Genomic DNA, 22,516 nt, shown 5'->3' with positions numbered 1-22,516 from the left:
TTACATAAAATTTACAAGATTCACCCAAAGAATTCTCATATTTCATTCACCTAAATTCCCCAATGGTTGCCATTCTACATTTGACTTATCATCATCTCTATTTTCTGAATCATTTGGGAGTTAATTACATATGCAATAACCATTACCCTTTAAGGCTGCAGTGGAAATTTTCTAATAAGAAGGACATTTTTCTATATGACCACAGTACCGTTAAAGTTAGGACATTAATACTGATACAGCCCTGGCCAGATAGCTTGGTTGGTTAGAGCATCATACTTAAATTCAGGGGTTGATGATCCCCAGTCAGGGTTAAGTTAGGACTAGATCAATGATCATGTCTCTCTCTCTCTCTCCCTCCCTTCCTCTCACTCCCTAAAAATCAATAAAGTAAATATTAAAAAAAAATAAAATAAAAAGCCTGGCCTGTGATAGTGCATTGGATGGAGCATCAACTTGAAACGCTGAGGTTACCGGTTCGAAACCCTGGGCTTGCCCAGTCAAGGCACATAGGACAAGCAACAAGCAAGCAATGAACAACTAAAGTGAAGCAAGAACTATGAGTTTATACTTTTCACTCTCCCCTCTTCTCTCTATAAAATCAATAAACAAAATCTTAAAAAAAAAACTGAGACAGCCTGACCAATTGGTGGCGCAGTGGACAGAGCTTTGGACTAGGGATGCTGAGGACTCAGGTTTAAAACCCCGAGGTCACCGGCTTGAGCGCAGGCTCATTGCAGGGTCGCTGGCCTGAGCGTGGGATCATAGACATGACCCCATGGTCGCTGGCTTGAGCCCAAAAGGTTGCGAATTAAAGCCCAAGGTCGCTGGCTTGAGCAAGGTGTCATTCGCTCTGCTGTAGCCCTCCTTTGCCCCCCCCCCCCCCCCCCCCCCCCCGTCAAGGCACATATGAGAAAGCAATCAATGAACAACTAAGGTACAGCAATGAAGAATTGATGATGCTTCTCATCTCCCTTTCTGTCTGTCCCTTTCTGTTCCTCTCTCTGTCTCTGTCAAAAAAACAAACAACAAAACAGATACAATGTGCCATCTAATCCACAGATCTGCCTTTACCTCAAATTTTGCTAATTGTTTTGATTATGTTCTTTATAACTCTAGATTCTAACTTTAGGCAAAGAATTTTGAACATAGATTGGGTATTAAATGATGTTAAGTAATTGTTACATTTTTATGCTGTAAGGGTGATATTATTGTATGTTATGTTTGTAAAGTCTTTACCTGTTAGAGATACATACTTAAATATTTCTAGGGAAAAAAAGATACAATGTTTGAGATTTTCTTTGAGATTCACTCCCAGAGAAGTAGAAAGAAGAGTTGGGGGCGGGGGGGGGGGGGGGGGGGGGGGGGGGGGGGAAGGGGAGAAATTAAACAAGACTGGAAGGATACCTAATTTTTCAAACTAGATAATGAATACAGGATTTATTATAATATTTCCTCTACTTTTATGTATGTTTGAAAATTTCCATAACCAGGATTTTGGTTTTGTTTTTAATAAAAAGACCAATGGAGAAATTGATGTAAAGGATGGGACTGAAACAACCATATATGTGATTTAGAAACATTACTATGGCTGCAATAAGAAAAAATGGCTTAGATTGGGGCAAGAATGAAGACCAACTGGTCTTCAAACCACTGAAGACTTCTAGGGAAGAGATGATGGTAGCCTGAACTAAGTTAGTGGCAGTAGGATGGTGTGAAGTGGCTGGGTTGAAGAAATGGTGACTCTCTGAATGTAAGAACTGAGAGAAAAGGAATCCAGGATCACACTTAATTAGCTTGGACCAATTTAAGGTGGGTAGTACAATTTATTCAGACAGGGATCCCTGGAGAAAGAGTATGTCCATGGAGAGAAGAAGATGGTTTGAGGATGCCATGGGTCAACCTGGTGCATTTGTGTAATCTAGCCAAAACTGAGTAGATAAATGACAGCAAGATACCCAAATAATCATTAGTTAGCAAACAGTACAGGGGTAAAAAGGTAGACAGAAGAAATGTCACTTAAACCTAACTTGATGTAATATGATTATTCTAAATCATGCAGCCTTCACAAGTGACTAAAGTTAAGTGCAGTGGCAATGTCTGGGTAGATAAGTTATTTTATGAACTCGAAAAAATATGATTGTTGGCAGAATATTACAGAAAGATCCCTAAATGCACATTAAGTAAACTGGGCATGGAACATAATTGTTTTCATGAGACTGTAGCTCATGAAGATGCCTAAGTGGAAAGACATTTTTCAGTTGAAATTGCAACTGCGAGATCCCTAAAGGTGGGGCTGTAGGGGCAGAGAACATGCAGAGGGTGTGGGATTTATGCTTTAAAGGGATGAGTTTGGCAGTACAAAACTAGAGCTAGGGGAGTAGTGGCCATGACTTTTACTCCTGGTGTGCCGGTAAGTGACCTGAAAACCCGTCAAAGTCTGCCCTTTAAGATTTTCCTGTCCCTACCCATGACAGGGTGAAGGAATTTCTGTTAAAGAGACTTATTTCGTGAAAACGATGCCATTTGGCGTTAACAATCCTTCCGGATTGACTTGATCGCCCACGTTCCTGCAATTCCTTTGCTCGGGTTCTCGGCCTCCGGCACGGCGCCCCGCCCATCGACCGCCCAGTTTGGAGCGGGTCCACGGCGGGTCCGTGACGTGCGCGGAGCCCCGCCCACGGGCCGGGCCTGACGGCGGATCCCCACCCCGGAGCCCGGTCCCGCCCACCACCGCCACTGCCGGGAGGTCCGGTTTGGGCTGCTGGGTTGCAATGGCTGGGGGTCGTGGGGCCCCCGGGCGCGGCCGGGACGAGCCGCCGGAGAGCTACCCGCAACGACAGGACCACGAACTGCAAGCCTTAGAGGCCATCTTCGGCGCCGACTTCCAGGACCTGCGGCCGAACGCGTGCGGACCGGTAGGAACGTGGCTCGTCGGGTGCAGGCTGGCATGCTGCGGCCCAGCCTCCCTGGGCCCGGCCGCCCCGGCCTTGCGGGAGCCCAGCCGCCACCCGCTTTAGGACTCTGCAGTTTTTTACCTTTCCCAATTCGACCCACGCGCACTTTCTGCCCTTGCAGTCGCTCGGCGGGTCTCCAGAACCTGCTCCTGGGCCGAATTCTCCAGCCGGGTCTCCAGAACCTGCTCCTGGGCCGAATTGTCCAGCCTTTTTTCCAAGTCGGCTCCTCTCGCTTGCCTACCACTGCTTCTCATTCCTGCTTACACCCCATAATATCCCTGCTTCCTTCCAATCTTGCCCCCTTTTCCTCCTCCAAGTCCTTGAGTTTGCTACAACAGCGCATTCAAAGGGATCCGTGGCAACTTTGTTTTAGGAACGCTTTTTGGGCGCTTGCACAGACCTTACTGATGGCCTCAGTCAGTCAAAATTCTCTTTAAGTCTCACCCTCCCGTCTGTTCACGACTGTAGGGGACGTACTCGCTGCTTTACTCCCCGGGCATGCTCCCTATGCTTTCCGGTATGGGGGAATTTTCCTGTACCTTCCTCTGCGGCACTTAGCAGAGAGTAGAATACATTCATTTTTAGCTGTAATGGAGGGGGGAGTGTACTGAGTCTAGACATTTTTAAATGTCATTTGGTTTTAAATTTTATTTTCCTTTTTACTTGGAGTAAGTTAGGGCACGTTATAAGCTGGGGATACTTGACAACCAGCCACCCCCCAATCCTTGAAGAGTTAATTACCGAACTGTTAGGTCTTGGAATATTATCATTTAAAAAGCGGTTTGTCCTTCACCTGCTTTTTATTATGACATTTCACATCTTTTTTTTTAATAAATAAATTTTTATTAATTTTAATGGGGTGACATCAATAAATCAGGGTACATATATTCAAAGAAAACATGTCCAGGTTATCTTGTCATTCAGTTATGTTGCATACATTGCACATCTTTTGACCCAACCTTATCTACACATGCAGTATTTCCTCAAGGAATAGGATTTTGATTACAGGCATTGGGAATACAGCCCCAGACAAAAGGCATAAACCCCTGCCCTCAGGGAACTTCCGTAGTTTTTAATTTCAAGAGTTATTTTAAACCTGCAATATAAATATTATCCTTAGACTTTCTTATAATAAATAGTAACATAACTTTCTGATGATCTGGTAATTTCTCTGTTTCTAAACACTGAGAACCAGGAAGTTGGCCCAGTAAGCGGCCAAAATAGGTGACACACCTGGACTCCCTGCAGAGGCCCCAAGACTTCATTCACAGTCAGTTTGTTTACTTTATGCATGCCTAGTTATCTAGTCCTAAAGCTGAAGAAAAACGGAAAGGAGAAAGGAGCTGCTGGATACCAGTAATCCCAGAATTTATAATAAGGCAGAAGACTAAACAAAATCAAATAAAAACTATGGAACTTAGGCAGAAAAATTCAAATAGCTGTCTGTGGCCTGTGATGCACAAGGCAAGCAGCCTCAACACTTTTTTATAGGCCCCACAGGCAAATAATTGATGGTCATAAAGATTAATGAGAGTGTAGTCATTTAGCAAGTACTTATTATCACCTGCTGTTTGCAGTCTTCAGGGAAATGTTATGCAGCCACATCTTTTATCCAAAACTTTTTAGGACTGATGGCCTTCACAATTCAAAAGTGTTTGCATTCATGTTCTTTTGTGCACATTTCACACCTTACATAACCACTTGCCTTGATGTGTTTTGGAGGGTTGGGGGCCAGCATCCAAAATCAAACAACTAAACATGTAACCTGGATAAATAAAACTATTAATAGCCTGTGTCAGTTCAGGCCAAATTTGCTGCCAATAAATTCAGGTCAGAATTTATTGACCTGAATAACTTCAGGTTTTTTTAACTTTCTGAAGTTTTTAAGTTCTTTTTGGGGGATGTGTTATAATGTAGATTTCAGTTTAGTGGCATGTGCATTATTACATTTGCAAATAACTAAACATTTTGGTAGTGAATGCTAAAAATTATTGTATATACCAAAAAGGTTTGGACACCACTAATTTAAAATACAATTTCCTCTAGAGTTATAATATGATAGCTATTGCAAACTTCCCTCCCCAAAAGGTTGCTTTGTCTCAAGGCCCACTAGTAGTGTGTGAGAGTAGTTTTCTTACATTTTCACCAGCATTGTAGATGTCAAACTTTTTCATCTTTGCTAGTAAGTGGATGAAACATTTTTATTTCTTAATTATATATAGACTACCTTTGTAAGCAAAGGATTTTTATTTTCTGTGAACTACTTGTTCATGTTCTTTGATTCATTTTTTCCACTGTATTGTATATTTTCTTATGTGTCAGATCTATTTATGTGTTAATAAATTTAGCATTTTGGGTTTATATTGCAAATATTTTCCCTAGTCGGTATGCATTTTGATATATATGTAATTAATGCAATTAAAAAAGCTAACTTAGTCAGAATGATCTATTTTTTGTTTTATGGTTCCTATAGGTTTATTTTTTTAGAAAATATCTCTCTGCCCCATTACTAACAAAAAATGAATTTTTTGAGGTTTTCTTTTAAGTTTTTCATGACTTTTATTTATTTATTTATTTATTTACTTTTAAGGTGAGAGGAGCTAAGATAGTGCGGCAGAGTCCCCCATGTGCCCTGACTGGGATCCACCCGGCAACCGCTGTCTAGAGTCAATGCTGGAATACCAGGCTATTTTTTAGCACCTGAGGCTGACTGGCTGGGACCAACTGAGCTATCCATAGTGCCTGGGGCCACTCTCGAACCAGTCCAGCCACTGGCTGAGGGGAAGAGAGGAAGAGAGAGAGAAGCAGATGGTCACTTCTCTGTGTGCCCTAACTAGGAATCAAACCCAGGATGCCCATACGCCAGGCCAAGGCTCTACCCACTGAGCAACCATCCAGGGCCGATTAGTTACCTTCTAAACTTGTAAGGAAGGCCCTACCCCACCACCCTCCCCAATACATCTTGGTTGTTAAACTATTTTTAATCAAGTTATATTCAGATCCAGGAGTCCTTGAATGCCCTAATATGAGGTAATGCTTGGTATTTAAAATATATTTTGCATAAAAGCTTCTTCACATATTGGGGAACCTCTCAGCTTGAGAAAAACTGGACAACTATTCTTTTTTTTTTTTTTTTCATTTTTCCGAAGCTGGAAACGGGGAGGCAGACAGACTCCTGCATGTGCCTGACTGGGATCCACCCGGCATGCCCACCAGGGGGCGATGCTCTGTCCCTCTGGGAGGTCGCTCTGTTGCATCCAGAGCCATTCTAGCGCCTGAAGCAGAGGCCACAGAGCCATACCCAGCTCCTGGGCCATCTTTGCTCCAATGGAGCCTCGGCTGCGGGAGGGGAAGAGAGAGACAGAGAGGAAGGAGAGGGGGAGGGGTGGAGAAGCAGATGGGCGCTTCTCCTGTGTGCCCTGGCCGGGAATCGGACCTGAGACTCCTGCACGCCAGGCCGACGCTCTACCGCTGAGCCAACCGGCCAGGGCCTGGACAACTATTCTGTTATCTCTAAAATCAGTGTTCCCTGTCTCCCCCCATCCCTCTCAGGGAGCCGATACTGGTTGGGATTAAGTTTAGCACATATGATAGAAAATTACAATGTTTGGTTTTTTTGCATGTAAAAGTCTGGAATCTAGGACTTTTTCTAAATCACTGATTAACCATCTGTAATGTACCTTCATAATCCAAAATAACTGTCTGAACTTCAACCATTATATCTGCATTACAGCCACTTGGAAGGAAAAAGGAACAAAGAAGTTGCATGTGTTAGTTCTTTCATCTTATTGGCCAGAAATTAACCCAATGACTACACTTAGCTCTAAAGGAGACTGATAAATATATCCAGTTAAAAAATCAGGAGTTCTATTGCTAAGAACTGTCAACTTTTGATTGTTGGCATCAATTCAGTGCCATCAGGAATTCCCAGTTTGGGTGCAGTGAAGAAGGAAACTTTATTCAGTGTGAACAGCTCAGTGTGCTACACCATGGCTGTGCAGCAGGCCCCTTTCCAGATAGACCAGGGGTCGGGAACCTATGGATCATGAGTCAGATGTGGCTCTTTTGATGGCTCCATCTGGCTCACAGACAAATCTTTAATAAAAAAATAATAACGTTAAAAATATAAAACATTCTCATGTATTACAATCCATTCATTTCCTACAGTTCATGTTCATGGTTGCGGGTGGCTGGAGCCAATCACAGCTGTCCTCCGGGACAGTACCAAATTTTTATTGGATAATGCGTAAGGTATACGGGTCATTGTATGGCTCTCAGGGAATTGGTCATTGTATGGCTCTCACAGAATTACATTTTAAAATATGTGGTGTTCATAGCTCTCTCAGCTAAAAAGGTTCCCGACCCCTGAATAGACAGTCCTGTTCTGCTCCTTGATGGTCCGCTCTGCTACGCTTCATGCTAATCTGTTCTGCTCTGCTCTGGTGAGAAATTTTTGGAGTTTTGGCTTACCTGTGAAATGAAGTCTTCAGTCTTTCATAGAAAGGGAAAATGCACTCTTAGAGCTAGATGTGAGCTGGCTTATATACACACAAGTCCCCGTTCCTGGTCCTTGATTGGTCTCCTCACACAAGTGGGGACTCCAAATCTTCCCAGTTGGATTGGTCCGAAGGGTACTATCCTGATTGATCAGAATGTACTCTGATTGGTAGGTGAAGATGTTGCTGGGGTTGTAGCTGCGGCAGCTTCAATTGGATGGGCAAGCTTCAGTCCTATGGGTTGAAATAGAATTCTAGCCCTAGCCAAATAACTTGGTTGGTTAGAGCATCGTCCAGATGCTGGTTCAATCCCCAGTCAGAGCAGATGCAGGAACAGATGCTCCCATCTCTCTTTTGCTCTCTTTCTCTCTCTAAAATCAATAAAATAAACATTAAAAAAAAAACAGCCTGACCAGGCGGTGGCGCAGTGGATAGAGCATCGGACTGGGATGCCGAGGACCCAGGTTCGAGACCCCGAGGTCGCCAGCTTGAACGTGGGCTCATCTGGTTTGAGCAAAAGCTCACCAACTTGGACCCAGGGTTGCTGGCTTGAGCGAGGGGTTACTTGGTCTGCTGAAGGCCCACAGTCAGGGCACATGTGAGAAGGCAACCAATGAGCAACTGAGGTGTCGCAATGCGCAACGAAAAACTAATGATTGATGCTTCTCATCTCTCCGTTCCTGTCTGTCTGTCCCTGTCTATCCCTCTCTCTCTGACTCTCTCTCTCTGTTAAAAAAAAAAAAAAAGAAAGAAAGAAAGAAAGAAAGAAACCCTGGTCAGTTGGTTCAGTGGTAAAGCATCAGCCTAGCATGTGGATGTCCTGGGTTCAATTCCCAGTCAGGGCACACAGGAGAAGTGACCATCTGCTTCTCCACTCCTCCCTCTCCCCCTTCTTTCCCTCTCTTTCTCCCCCTCTCCCATAGCCATGGCTTGATTGGTTCAAGTACATGGACCTGAGCACTGAGGATGGCTCTGTGGAGCCTCTACTTTAGGCACTAAAAATAGCTCAGTTGTGAGCATTGGTCCAAATGGGCAGAGCATTGGCCCATGAGACAAGGGTTGCCAGCTGGACCCAGGTTGGGGCACATGCGGGAGTCTATCTTCCCTCCTCTCACTTGGAAAGATGAAAGAAAAAAAAAGAAATAGAATTTCCAGAGCTCCTTTATAGGGGCTGGCTCAGGTGGCAGAAACACAATACAGGCAGGCACTTCAGTGCAGAGGCAGGTGGATCAGTGCAGGCTTCTCCATGAAGTGCAGTTTGCAAGAGAGGCCCTGTTTAGAAGTGGCTGCTGGGCTCTGTTTTCTAAGATTTGATCCCAGATGGCCACCAGAAGCTCTTCTTAGTACATATGTTCTTTCCTGATGCACAGAAATAAAGGAAGAGTGGACATTGGGAAACAATTAATAAGCTCTGCTGAGAAATACCCTGAAGTCTGTGTCCTTTGGAGAGGAATGTCACTCTAGTCTGGTTAGACTGTCAGCCAAAGATAAAAACCTTCAGAGTAGTCAGTCACCTGGTAGCTACAGTGCCCTGCTTTTTGGGTTGGCTCCATTTGGTACTCGGATCCAGAAAAATTGTGAGGTTTTTGGTCAATCATACACCATTCCTCAGTGGCCTTGGGTCTGTTCCTTTATCCAGGTCACCATCACTGGACTCCCTGTGCCTCTTAAACCTGAAAGCTTTATGCATTTAGGAGCCTTTTCATTTTTTATCAAAACTCTTTCCTAAGAGTTTGATTGGATATTATCTGGGCTCACCACATTGTCACTGCCGTCCTGGTGGTGTTGCTGTGTTGTGGAGTAAATGGAACACTAAGCCTGCATGTGTTATATGGCTGGTCCAGCCCACGAGGGTTTGTAGAATTTTAACTACTTTTGGGGGCTGGCTGAGAGAGGCCTTCTTCCCTGAGGGTTGCCAGCAATTCTTAACTAGATTTATGGTGCTTTATTAAACATTCCCTTTAGTAAAAGAGTATCTTCAAAATGTGTAGTCCTCCAATTTGCCTCTTTTTGCTGAAGCCTGCTTCTTATTTCAGAGACTTGGGGCATAAAGTGAAGGCCTCTCCTGTACCATTTCCCAAGAAGGTTAGTTACATTCAGATATACTCTTTACTTCCTACATTAAGATGAAAGAGAATAGGCCCTGGCCGGTTGACTCAGTGGTAGAGGGTCGGCCTGGCGTGTGGAAGTCCTGGGTTCAATTCCCGGCCAGGAGAGCAACTCCCCAGATGAGCAGAGCATCACCCCCTGGTGGGCGTGCTGGGTGGATCCTGAGCAGGTACATGCAGGATTCTGTCTGACTGCCTCCCCTCTTCTAACTTTGAAAAAATAGCAAAAAAAAAAAAAAAAAAAGAAAGAGAATGTTAAACCAGATTTATTATCGTATATATGCAGAGATAACTCAATTCCTGTGGTATATGTTGTCTATATGTTACAAGTTCGTTACCCTGCTAGGCTCAAGAAAGGCCTATTCTTTGGTTTGCCTTTGTAGTTTCTACTTATACAGCTTGCTGATGATTATAGTTCTGCTTATATTTTATGATACTTGCTTCTGTCACCTGTAGAGGGCTACTCCAACTCTGTTGCTTCAAAAACAGAAGATGTGCCATTTTTCCTGGGTGATGTGCTTGCATTTTAACATTCCAACTTACCTCTTTCACATTGGGTTTGTCAGGACTTGAATATTTTAGTTTAAGAAGACCATCTGAATGGCATTTCCCCTCATTTTCTTACCATATTTCTTTTGCCTCTTTTCATCAGTCGATATGGATTTAGAGCAGCAATATTCTCATTTCTCATTTATTGTTTAGAAATAAAGTTGTGGGTTTGTTTTTTGGGTTTTCTTGGTTGTGGGTTTGTTTGTTTTTTTGGTGACAGAGACAGAGCAAGACAGAGAGAGATACAGATAGGGACAAACAGACAGGAAGGGAGAGAGATGAGAAACATCAGTTCTTTGTTGCGGCACCTTAGTTGTTCATTGATCACTTGCTCATATGTGCCTTGACCCAGGGGGCTACAGCAGAGCGAGTGACCCCTTGCTCAAACCAGATAAGCCCACGCTCAAGCTGGCAACCTCGAGGCCTTGAACCTGGGGCCTCTGCATCCCAGTCCCACGCTCTACCCTCTGTGCCACCGCCTGGTCAGGCTAGAAATAAAATTTTCTAAACACCTTTGGTTGACAGCCAAATGAGAAAATGAAAGGCCAACTAGTGTATATGTGAAGATATATTAGCATGAGGTGAACTGACCTTTCTTAGGATAAGACTGAGTTCTACTCTATTTTTGTACTTCTTCCTACTTTGGTACTCAAATATTCTGCATTTTCTAAAATGATATATGAAGTAAGGAGGGAACAAAACAGTCTTTTTTTTTTTTTTTTTTTTTTTACAGGGACAGAGAGAGAGTCAGAGAGAGAGAGACAGATAGGGACAGGCAGACAGGAACGGAGAGAGATGAGAAGCATCAATCATCAGTTTTTCATTGCAACACATTAGTTGTTCATTGATTGCTTTCTCATATGTGCCTTGACCGTGAGCCTTCAGCAGACCAAGTAACCCCTTGCTCGAGCCAGCGACCTTGGGTCCAAGCTGGTGAGCTTTTTATTTTTTTTATTTTTTGTTCAAGCCAGATGAGCCCGCGCTCAAGCTGGCGACCTTGGGGTCTCTTATCTGGGTCCTTCCTCATCCCATTCCGATGCTCTATCCACCGCACCACCGCCTGGTCAGACAAAACAGTACTTTCTTGACAAAATTTAAGTTGGTGATCATAATGTCTCTTCAAAATGTGTGGCATGTTTATGAGATGAGAAAACCTGTAAAGATTTGATCTAGTAAAAATAAAACAGTAAAATTTTGTTTGAATCTAAGTAGCCTTTCAGCTTTTACATCTCTGAAATGGAAATACATAAGCTCTCTGCTTCACTGTATTGTTGTTAGAAAATGAGTAGCGATAACATAGTAAAGACTATTTAGCATGATTTACATCAGAATAATCCAAGGTGGTGTTTGGAGGTAAGGGCGATATATAGATACATAATATTAGCTTTAAATTGATAATTGTTGAAACTGTTTGGCAGGTGCAAGATGTTCATTTTATCATTATCAACTTTTGTTTGCGAATTTCCATAATAAAAAGTATTTCCAAAAGAGAGCCTATTTAAGGGGACAGGTCAAGGCAATACTATTTCCTTTTCTTTTTAGCGACTGAAATGCTTCCTATGCTTAAGTCTATGTAATATATAAAGCAGATAACAGCTGGCCTGGCCTGGTTGGAGGGGACCAGGAGGCTTGGGGGCCCGTTAGTTCAGTCTCAGCCTTGCCCCTTTAAGGTGTCTGAGAGGAAATCCACCAGGCTCTTGCTTTTTTTCTCATGTTCTTCTGTCACTCCAGAAGACAAGCTACATCTCCCATCAAATACCAAAGCCTGGTCTGTCTCTTCATGCCCAGGATTCATCGCCTTCTGCCATCTTCAGATCCCAATTTTGTCTCTTTCCCGCTCTTCCATAACATTCCCACCAACTTCTTCACATGCTCTAGTATCTCCTGTCTTCACAACAGAACAAAAGAAATTTCTCCTTCGATTTCACACCCCTCTCTGTCTATGGCCCCATTCTGTGCCCCCCTTAATGGCCAAACCCAAACCTGCTTGAAAGAGTTGTCTGTCTAGACTTGCTGTGTTCCCTTTCTTCCTCACCAGCATTTGCTGCTCATCCCACTAGAGTCTGCATTCAGTGCCCACAAACCCATTCTTGTCCAGATCACCCACCGTCCCCGCATTACCCCATCACTGGATGCTCTCTGTCCTCATCCTGCTCAGCCTCCAGGAGCATTGCGATAAGACACTTTCCTTCTAGCCTGGCTGGATGGCTCAGCTGGTTAGAGTGTTGTCCCGAAGTGCAGAGGTTGCCAGTTCGCTCCCCAGTCAGAGCACATACAGGAACAGAGCGATCTTTCTCTCTTTCTCTCTCTCAAATCAATAAATGTTTTAAAAAACCTTTTTTTTTTTTAAAAAAGGACACTTTTCTTCTGATTTCCTCCCTTGAGGCCAGTCTCTTTGTCAGCTTTACCTCAAATCCACCTTTTTATTTCTCCTTTGCCACCAACACTAAATTATTTTAAAAGCTTTTGACTTCTGTTCTTACTCTTCCCTGTTCATTCTTTACTCAGCCGCCACAATGGTCTTTTAAAATATATGTTAGATCATATTTCCATCTTAAAACCCATCTTAAAAAGACAAATAATGTAGCTGGCTGACAAGGCCCTCTGTGATCCTACCATTCCCTACCACACCTGCCACCCTGTAGTACTCCAGCCTGCTGGGAACTACTAGTGTCATGTGGAAAACACGTACTCAGGGCACAAACGCGTCAAGAGGAAGAGGGGGAGGCCTGCCAAGGGAGACAAAGAAGACCTCCTGAATCTCCTTCTCCCTTAGCTTTTATTGATCAGAGCGGAACAGAGGTAACAGGATTACAAGGGAGGGATATCAGGTGATTAGTGGAAAGAATGACTAATGGCTATTTGGCTGACACGGAGAAAGGGCTAATTTGGGTCAGTACATTCTTTTTCTTTTGCTAACTAACAAGCACAAAGGAGGGGGCAATCTAGAATCTCTAGGCTAAATTTCTAAAGCCCTTTCTCGTGCATTCCTTTGTGTCTGCACAGAGGTCACTTACTCACACAGTTTCTTGGTGTTTGCATCCAAGAAATGTTCACTCAGGGCTTTTAACTAAAGTTCCCCAATACAAGTCATAGAGGGTTCAGGGTTAGATGGGTGATTCCTTACATTCTACCTGGCCTCCCCTATTTCCCCTGTGTTCCAGACACGCTGGTCTCCTTTTGTTTTTCAGAATACACCAATCTCTTTCTTGCTTTGAGTCTCTTTACATGCTTTTCCCTTTCTTGGAATGCTCTTTCTCTGGCCTGTCTCAGCTTGTGCAGCATCGCAAATAGGTTTTCCCTGATGACCACGTCCAGGCATGTTGCCTCCCACCCACCACCACGCATTCTCTAGATAGAGTGTAGGGGAGGCAAAACTTGACCTTAGAGTCTCCAGCTGGGTCTGAGAACTAAATTGACATAAAACAGGTTAACAGAAGAAAAGCATACAGATTATTACATGTACTGTACTAGGAAGCCCCATAGGAAAATGAAGACCCAAAGGAGAGGCTAAAGTGTTTATATAGTAGGTTGAACATAGAGAGGCAATTGTGAAAATGTAACTAAAATATATGGGGAGACAAAATAAGTTATTTTAGCAAGATTGGTATAGCATTCTCTTGGCCTCAACTCCCTGTCTTGGTTATAAGAATGTTCCTTTCTGGTATAGGAGGGCACATTTCAGATGGGAGTTTTATCTTTTGCTTTCAGGATGAAAAGAGAAGGTCAGAGTGCCCTTTCTATACCTGCTGTTTTCAAGCCCTTTTAACTCAAAATAATCCTTATGCTTAAGTGACATAATTTGGGGTGGCCTATTCTGTCACCCTTCCAGTGCATCATACCATCTCTTCAATAACACTTTTGAAACTTGTACTTATATACGTATTGTTTGTTTTCCCTACCAGACGGGAAGTTCCATGACGGTTGGAACTTCTGTTTTCTCACCTCTGCGTGCTAACAATGTCTTACAGTCAGTGCTCAGTAAGCGTGGGTGACTAGGTGTGATGGATGAATGAATGGATAAAAGACCTTGCGGATCACGGATGTTTAACCCTCCCTAGGACCACATTCACAGAATTGTGCTTTCTTGGAGCCTTACCATGGCTTTTGCCAAGGATTATTATAAAGCCATATAAAAACTAAGCTTACATATTTTATACACATAGTTAATGAGAACTTTATCATGTAACTCAGGGTACCATATGTAAGGTTTATGTTATACTTTTCTGCTAGAGTTTAGCATTGCAAAGTACTACTTTGTTGTCCCTAAAAGAATTTTCATATTCTGTCTTTTTTGTAAAATGTGATAAAATGTCACATGTCTCTTTTGGCCCTGGTAGCCTGGACATTCTAAGACAAAGTTGAGGCAACAACTCAAATCCCAGCAACTCAGATTGGCTGATGAAAAAGACACAGGTTTGGGAGTCAAAGTTGCGTTGAATTTCAGCCCTATCACCGTATATCTGTAAATAAGAAACTGAAAGTCTCTGAGCCTGAGCTGCTCCATCTGTAAAATGGAGACAGCACCTACCTTGCAGAGTTGGTAAAGTGCCTGGACTGTATGAGTACACGTTTCTTCCCTCAGCCTCTCTTTTCTCATGATACATAGATAATATAAACCACCTCAAATCTATTTCTTGGAAAAAGTGTACTTAAGCCTGACCAGGCAGTGGCACAGTAGATAGAGCATTGCCTGGGATGCTGAGGACCCAGGTTTGAAACCAAAGGTTGCCAACTTGGCGTGGGATCATAGACATGATTTCATGGTCGCTAGCTTGAGCCCAGGGTCACTGGTTGGAGCAAGGGGTCACAGGCTCAGTTGGAACCCCTGGTCAAGGCATGTATGAGAAAGCAATCAATAAACAACTAAGGTGCCACAACTGTGAGTTGATGCTTCTCATTTCTCTCTCTTCCTGTCTACTTATCCCTGTCTGTCTCACTCTCTATCTCTCAAAAAAAAAAAAAAAGTGTACTATAAAGCTAGTAGCCGTGGCCACCATCACAGCCGCCTGGCCTGTGCAGGTTCACATTTGATTCAGGCAGACGGTAATGAAACAACGGAGCCAAGAACTGGTGGGCCATTACATTTAATCCTAGCTCACACCTGGCAGGCAAGTGGGAAAACACTTCCCTTTTCATTCAGGTCTCCAAAGCCAATGACTTATCTGAGTTTCCTAGAATCAAAGGTTTCTACCTCACCAGCCTTATTCACCTCTGTTCCCCATCTCCTCTCTGCACAAATGGGTTTCTCCTTCAGCACTCTGCCATCTTGGCTGCTTCTCCTCTGCAATGTTAATTTCAGGAACTGAGAGAGAGAGTGAGCCTCCAGTCTGCCCAATTTTATAGTATAGAAATCAAAATCGTTAAGCCAATATACAAACAAGGAAGTCTCTGATACAAAGCCACTTAATCTGAGGCTTAAATGGGATTCCTCATAAGAGTGCACCACCCCACATCATGCAACAGTCAAGGGTGTGGGAAAAAGCTTAGTGTTGAGAAGATCTTAGGACTAAAAGGGTGGGAAAGGCTTAGTCTTAAAACTAAGCCTTAGGCTATGAGAACCCTGCCTGCTCACAGCCTGTCCCCCACACCCAATGCAAACTATAAGCGAGCAAGCATATACATCATATTTACAAACTTATTTGACCCACATGTACTTAATACACTTTTAAAAATAGAGTATTTCATTATTTGGTAAAAAAAAAAAAAAAAAAAAAGTTAACTGAAAGCATATATGCAACAATTTTAGAAGAGCTCTCAGATTTCCATGTCAAGGGTTTCACTTATTATTCTTAGTATTCAATTCTCAAGTGAAATATCCTCTGACCCACCTGTCTGAATATCTTCAACCCACCACTGTGTTTCATTACTCTGCCATATTGTGTGTGTGTGTGTGTGTGAGAGAGAGAGAGAGAGAGAGAGAGCGCGAGAGCGAGAGAGAGACAGAGACAGAGAGAGACAGAGAGACAGGCAGACCGGAAGGGAGAAAGATGAGATACCAGTTCTTCCTAGTGCGCCACCTCCTGGTCAGGCACTCTGCCATATTTTCTTTACAGTACTCACCACTACTGGAAAGTAGTCACTTGTCTTCTAGTTATTATTATGTACTTGGGTCTCTGTCAGTCTGAAGTACCCCTGTACTTCCAGCCTCTAGAACAGCACCGAGACATAATCATACTCAGTAACATTTGAATGAATGGAAGCTACATGGAACATTTTGGTTCACTCCTTATGTAACTGAAAAGGAAAATGCATTCTGCCTGGCACAGGTTTTATTTTTAAACTATGTTTTAGGAAAATATGGCCAAACACTGTATCAAGTATAATTACATGTAACACTTAAAAAGTTATTTTATTTATTAGTTAATTTTTAGAGAGACAGAGAAAGAGAGAAAAGGAAGCATTTCTTTTTTTTCCCACTTAGTCATGCACTCACTAGTTGCTTCCCATATGTGTCCTGATCAGGGATTGAACCCGCAACCTGGTTTTTTCTGGATGGCACTCTAAGCTAACTGGTTACAGCTGAAAAGTAGAACTTTTGAACTAAGATGATCATTATCTTATTAATGATTGGCTCTCTAGATTAAAATTTTTTTTTTCTTTTTTAGGTCAAAGAGCCTCCTGAAATCAATTTAGTTTTGTACCCCCAGGGCCTGGCTGGTGAAGAAGTATATGTAAAAGTGGATTTGAGGGTTAGATGCCCACCAACTTATCCAGATGTGTAAGTACATCATAAATAGCTGTGATGTGATTTCAGTTCTCTGTTTTGACCGCATAGAAACAGGTTGAAATAAATAGTATTTTCTCCTATCTGCCACCATTCCATTTAAAATTTCATATCCTATCACTTGTATTTCATTAAAACTATATCAACAATAGACATTTTCATAAAACCCATCTCATGTTAAGTCTGCTTCCAGTTATAGAATAGTCATTGCAAATACTAATATTTGCTCCATGACTAATTACTTCTTTTGATGTGTTAACTTTTTTTTTTTAATTATTTTGACAGAGAGTCAGAGAGAGGGACAGACAGGAAGGGAGAGAGATGAGAAGCATCAGTTCTTCATTGTGCACCTTAGTTGTTCACTGATTGCTTTCTCATATGTGCCTTGACTAGGGGGCTACAGCCGAGCGATTGACCTCTTCTTGCTCAAGCAAGCAACCTTGGGCTCAAGCCAGCGACCTTGGGCTTCAAGCCAGTGACCTTTGGACTCAAGCCAGTGACCATGGGTCACGTCTGTGATCCCATGCTCAAGCCAGCGAACCCATACTCAAGCAGGTGAGCCTGTGCTCAAGTCAGATGAGCCCACGCTCAAGCTGGTGACCTCAAGGTTTTGAACCTGGGTCCTCTGCCTCCCAGTCCTACGCTCTATTCACTGCGCCACCGCCTGGTCAGGCTTGATATGTTAACTTTTATTTTATTCTTCATAAACTGAGAAGAGGAAAAATCTAGAAGAAGAGGATAAAGGCATGATAACTTGTATATTTAGGTTTTCCTTTTATTTTTTTAATTAGCGAGAGAGACAGACAAGTCAGAAAGGAGAGAGATGAGAAGCATCACCTCATAGTTGCATCACTTCAGTTGTTCATTGATTGCTTCACATACATGCCTTGACTGGGGGGGGGGGGGGGGGGCGCGCTCAAACCGAGCCAGTGTCCTCTTGCTTAAGCTGGCTTGCCGGGATCATATTGATGTTCCTGCGCTCAAGCTGGTGAACCTGCACTCAAGGCCGCAACCTCGAGATTTTGAACCTGGGACCTCAGTGTCCCAGGTTGACACTCGATCTACTTTGCCACCACCAGTCAGGCATGACTTCTTAATTTTTAAAAAAATAATTATGTAAGGCTTGGCTTGGGGAAACGTTTAAATCCTTTGAGACGATATATTTCAGGAGCTTTCTTTTTCTGCTCAGTAGTCCTTACTGTCACTGTGAGAGAATCCTGAGTTAGATGGACCATGCATAGTATTGGAGCTATGTGGTATTTTTTTTCTCATACATATAAACTTCTTTCTTTCAGATTCCTATCTATCCAAATAGGTAATTATTGTAGCAGCCTATCGCAACTGAAGCATTGAGAGAACTCAGAGATAATGAGTAGTAAAGGGCATGCTACGATGAAATACCATGAATTACTCAGAAATGCTTGGTAGGAAGTAGAGTCCTACCTACCTTGTTTAATGTCAGCGAGTTGCTATTGGAAGTTTATTGGTTGGGAATGAAAGGAAACCCAAGAGCTGGCTGTGCACTCTCCTTGAGTGTACTATGTTGAGTCTCACTTGGGTATGGTAGGGATGAAGAGGAGCATAGGAGCGTATTAGGTATCTTTGAAAGAGACAGAGCTTGCAAAGTATGCGGGACTAGATTTATACATGAGTGAGTGAGCATTTTCCACCTCATTTACAAGCAAAGTGAATGACTGCACCCAGCATGTTATGGGAATACTAGCTGGACCATCGTGGCTCCACATTATTCTTGTCCTGCTTGATGTTAGAGCACACATACTACAGCAAAGCACTTGGCCTCTTGCAGGTCAGCATCAGACCTGGGTTAACTGATGTTGGGGTCAAACCAGAGTTGAGCATTACCATGCAAGGGAGTATGTAGTTAAATTATAGACTGGAGGCACACACACAACAACTAGGGTGATATTTTTTTTAATGTGGTAAAATAGTTGATGTGGAAAATTTTTATCAAATTGTAAAACAGAAATCAGAGACAAGGACTTGGGAGATACTGGGATCAAGCCCCAGTCGGTCTGATCATCTTGAGGGTAGGGCCCCTGACAGCCCTGTTGCTCCCCATGGCCTACAGGGGGGTCTATGACGAGCACTGTGTCAACTGAGCTGCTGGAGTGTCATTGAAATCCTTTGTGTTTTGTTTTTGGTTTTTCTTTTCCAAGTTAGAGGAGGAGAGGCAGAGAGACAGACTCCTGCATGCACCCCGACCTGGATCCACCCAGCAACCCCCATCTGGGACCCATGCTCTGGCCATCTGGGACCATGCTTGCCATGAACTATTTTTAGCACCTGAGGTGGAGGCTCCAGAGAGGCATCCTCAGCACCCGGGGCGAATGTGCTTCAACCAATCGAGACATGGCTGCAGGAGAAGAGAGAGAGAGAGAGAGAAGGGGGAAAAGGGGTGGAGAAGCAGATGGTCACTTCTCCTGTGTGCCCTGACCGGGAATTGAACCTGGGACATCCACACACTGGGCTGACACTCTACCACTGAGCCAAGCAGCCAGGGCCAAAATCCTTTTGAAATAAAGGAAAATTTTGCTGAGGGTATATAGAGAGGTTCACAAATGAGCCCTGGGTGAAATCCCCAGGCTTGGTGCTTGGAACTCAGCAAATATTAATGCAAACAGGCTACACTTTCTAGAGTAACTCTTCTTTGTTTTTTTTCTTTTTCAGAGTCCCTGAAATAGCGTTAAAGAATGCCAAAGGTCTGTCAAATGAAAGTGTTAATTTGTTAAAATCCCGCCTGGATGAAGTGGCTAAAAAGCATTGTGGAGAGGTAAGATTTGTTTAACTGGAATTATAAGAGGACAATAAAAATCTCATCATGTTCACCGGTGTTTGCCTTTCTGCCTTTTCTTTGGCTTAAAGGTTTTTCCATTGTATACAAGTTTGACTAGAATGTTTGTTTTTTATTGATATCTACAAAGGAGAATTACTGTTTATATTTCTTTAATTTACAGTATTTATGAATTACAAATTGTAGAGTATATATAAATATTAATTTTTTAAATTACTTTTAGAGAAGGAGAGAGATGAGAAGGATCGACTCGTAGTTGCTTCTCTTGAGTTGTCCATTGATTGCTTCTCATTTGTGCTTTGATGGGGGGAGGGGAGGAGAGCTCAATCTGAACCGGTGACCCGCTGCTCAGGGCAGCAACCTTAGGATCATGTGGATGATCCCGCATGCAAGCTGGTGAGCCTGTCCTCAAGCCAGTGACCTTGGGATTTCAAACCTGGGACCTTAGTGTCCCCAGGTCAATGCTCTATTCACTGTGCTACCACAGGTTAGGCTTTTTTTTTTTTTTTTTTTTGCCACCTCGGGGTTTTGAACCAGGGACCTCAGCTTTCCGGGTTGACTCTATCCACTGCGCCACCACCTGTCAGGCTATAGATGGTTCATATGAACTTGGCCACACTTTTTGCACACTTTGGACCTGGTATCGTGACTTGATCTTGCTTTTTGAACCTTTATATTGGAAAATGTTTACAAACAAGTGATTTCTGACCAAACTTGTTTTTCCATGTCAGAAGGTCTGATTCCTTTGCTTTCAATAATTAGTGACATGCTCTAATCCTTCAATGCTCTTCTTTACCACTTAGTTCAGTGCTAATTTTTTTCTTAATCTGCACATCAGGGTCTACCTGATTTCTCCCTTGGGTGACATGACTCTCTGGAGAGCTAGACTAGGGGACTTCTTAAGGTATTACGGTGTGCTTCTTAGGTCCAATCAATTACCTTTATATATAATCCTCACTTTTGTGTAAAACCACTCTGTTTTTGCTTAGCAGCTCATGCTGCCCTGTTCCATACTGTGAACACTGAGAGGAGTGAAGTGAGGACTAGCCCTAGGTCTCTTTCTATTTCAGACCTCTATAAAGTACCTGGGCAGTTTTTCGCTTGCATTCTACAACGTAGTCACAGTCTGACCCGTGAGGTGCTTTTTGGGCGTAAAAATTTTGCTCACTTTAGTTGCTATTTCCACAGACTTCAGTGATTGTTGAGGTACAGCCAGTGGTTGTGTAACAGCCCAGACAAAAAACGAGGCCTTGGGAATTAGTGCAGGGTTCTTTGTAGTATAAAGGGACTCTGATGTCTAACTAAGAAATAATATGGAGTTGTATTGAAAATTCAGCTACAGAATTCTCTGGTTTCTTGAATTCAATGATTTATGATTCTTTTGAAAAAGAATTTTTGTTCTATTTTTTTATAGTACAGTGTTATTACCTATAATCAGTATGTTGTACAGTAGATCTCTAGAAGTTATTCACCTTAAAACTAGAAGTTTGTACCCCTTGACCAATATCTCTTCTGTTCCCCCAGCCCCCGGTAATCACTCTTCTAGTCTCTGTTTCTATGAGTTAAGCTTTTTTAGATTGCATATATAAGTGCTATCCTACATTAGTTCTATTTCTCTGACTTTCACTTAGTACAGCGGTTCTCAACCTGTGGGTCGTGACCCCGGCGGGGTCTATATATATATATATTATATTATATTATATATTATATATTATATATTATATATCATATATATTCCATAGACAGACACTTAGGTTGTTTCCATGTCATGGCTATTGTAAATAATGCTGAAGCACTATGGGAGTACAGATGTCTCTTCAATATTCTTTTTTTAATTATTATTATTATTATTATTATTATTAAGTGGGAGGCAGGGAGGCAGAGAGACAGACTCCCACATGCACCCTTACTGGGATTCACCTAGCAAGCCTTCCGTGGGGTGATGCTCTGCTCATCTGGGACATTGCTCTGTTGCTTGGCAACCAAGCTATTTTAGAACCTAAGGCGAAGCCATGGAGCCATCCTCAGTGTCCTGAGCCAACTTGCTCAACCCATTCGAGCCATGGCTGCTGCGGGATGGGAAGAGAGTGGGGGTGGGGGGGGTGAAGAAGCATATGGTCAATACTCCTGTGTGCCCTGACTGGGAATCAAACCCGGGACTTTTACAAGCCAGGCCGACACTCTACTGCTGAGCCAACTGGCCAGGGCCAAATATTGTTTTCATTTCTTTTGGATATGTACTAAGAAGTGGGATTGCTGCATGATATGGTAGTTCTAGTTTTAATTTTTTGAGGAATTTCTATATTGTCTCCATAGTGGATGCAGTTGACATTCCCACCAACAGTGCACAGGGGTTCCCTTTCTCTATATCCTTACCTATATTTATCTGTCTTTTTGATGATAGCCATTCTAAGAGGTGTGAGGTAATATTTCATTGAGGTTTTGAGTTGCATTTTCCCTGATGATTAGTGATGTTGAGCATCTTTTAATGTACCTATTGGCCATCTGTATGTCATCTTTGGAAAAATGTCTGTTGAGTTCCTCTGCCCATTTATAAATCAGATTGTTTATGGTTTTGCTTTTGAGTTGTGTTAGTTCTTTATATATTTTGTATATTAACCCTTATCAGATATATGATTTGCAAATATTTTCTCCTGTGTATAGGTTGCCTTTTCACTTTATTGGTGTTTTCTTTTGCTGTGAAGAAGCTTTTTAATTTAATTTAATATAGTCCCACTTGTTTGTTTTTGTTTGTTTGTTTTTTTTTTGTATTTTTTCTGCAGCTGGAAACGGGGAGAGACAGTCAGACAGACTCCCACATGCGCCCGACCAGGATCCACCCGGCACGCCCACCAGGGGCGATGCTCTGC

At 42.7% G+C, this 22,516-nt stretch overlaps 1 protein-coding gene across 5 annotated transcripts in view; it reads left to right on the top strand.

Annotated features, from left to right (window-relative positions):
• Positions 1 to 2,732: 2,732 nt before the first annotated feature.
• Positions 2,733 to 22,516, top strand: part of EIF2AK4 (eukaryotic translation initiation factor 2 alpha kinase 4) — a 122,166-nt gene continuing 102,382 nt past the window's right edge. For 4 of the 5 annotated variants that reach the window (XR_010752022.1, XR_010752023.1, XM_066388511.1 and 1 more), the window contains exons 1-3: positions 2,733 to 2,915; positions 16,716 to 16,828; positions 19,523 to 19,625. Coding sequence is in view for 2 of the 5 variants with exons in the window: in XM_066388511.1 (XP_066244608.1) it covers positions 2,772 to 2,915; positions 16,716 to 16,828; positions 19,523 to 19,625 (360 nt within the window). In the remaining 3 variants the exon portion in view is untranslated. The remainder of the gene's footprint in view (positions 2,916 to 16,715; positions 16,829 to 19,522; positions 19,626 to 22,516) is intronic. The other variant, XM_066388512.1, reaches the window with a different exon arrangement.

This window comes from Saccopteryx leptura, chromosome 6 (genome assembly GCF_036850995.1).
Source record: "Saccopteryx leptura isolate mSacLep1 chromosome 6, mSacLep1_pri_phased_curated, whole genome shotgun sequence".
In the NCBI taxonomy this organism is placed as follows: domain Eukaryota; kingdom Metazoa; phylum Chordata; class Mammalia; order Chiroptera; family Emballonuridae; genus Saccopteryx; species Saccopteryx leptura.
Note: the sequence above shows the minus strand (reverse complement) of the source record. Positions and strands in the feature narration are given on the sequence as shown.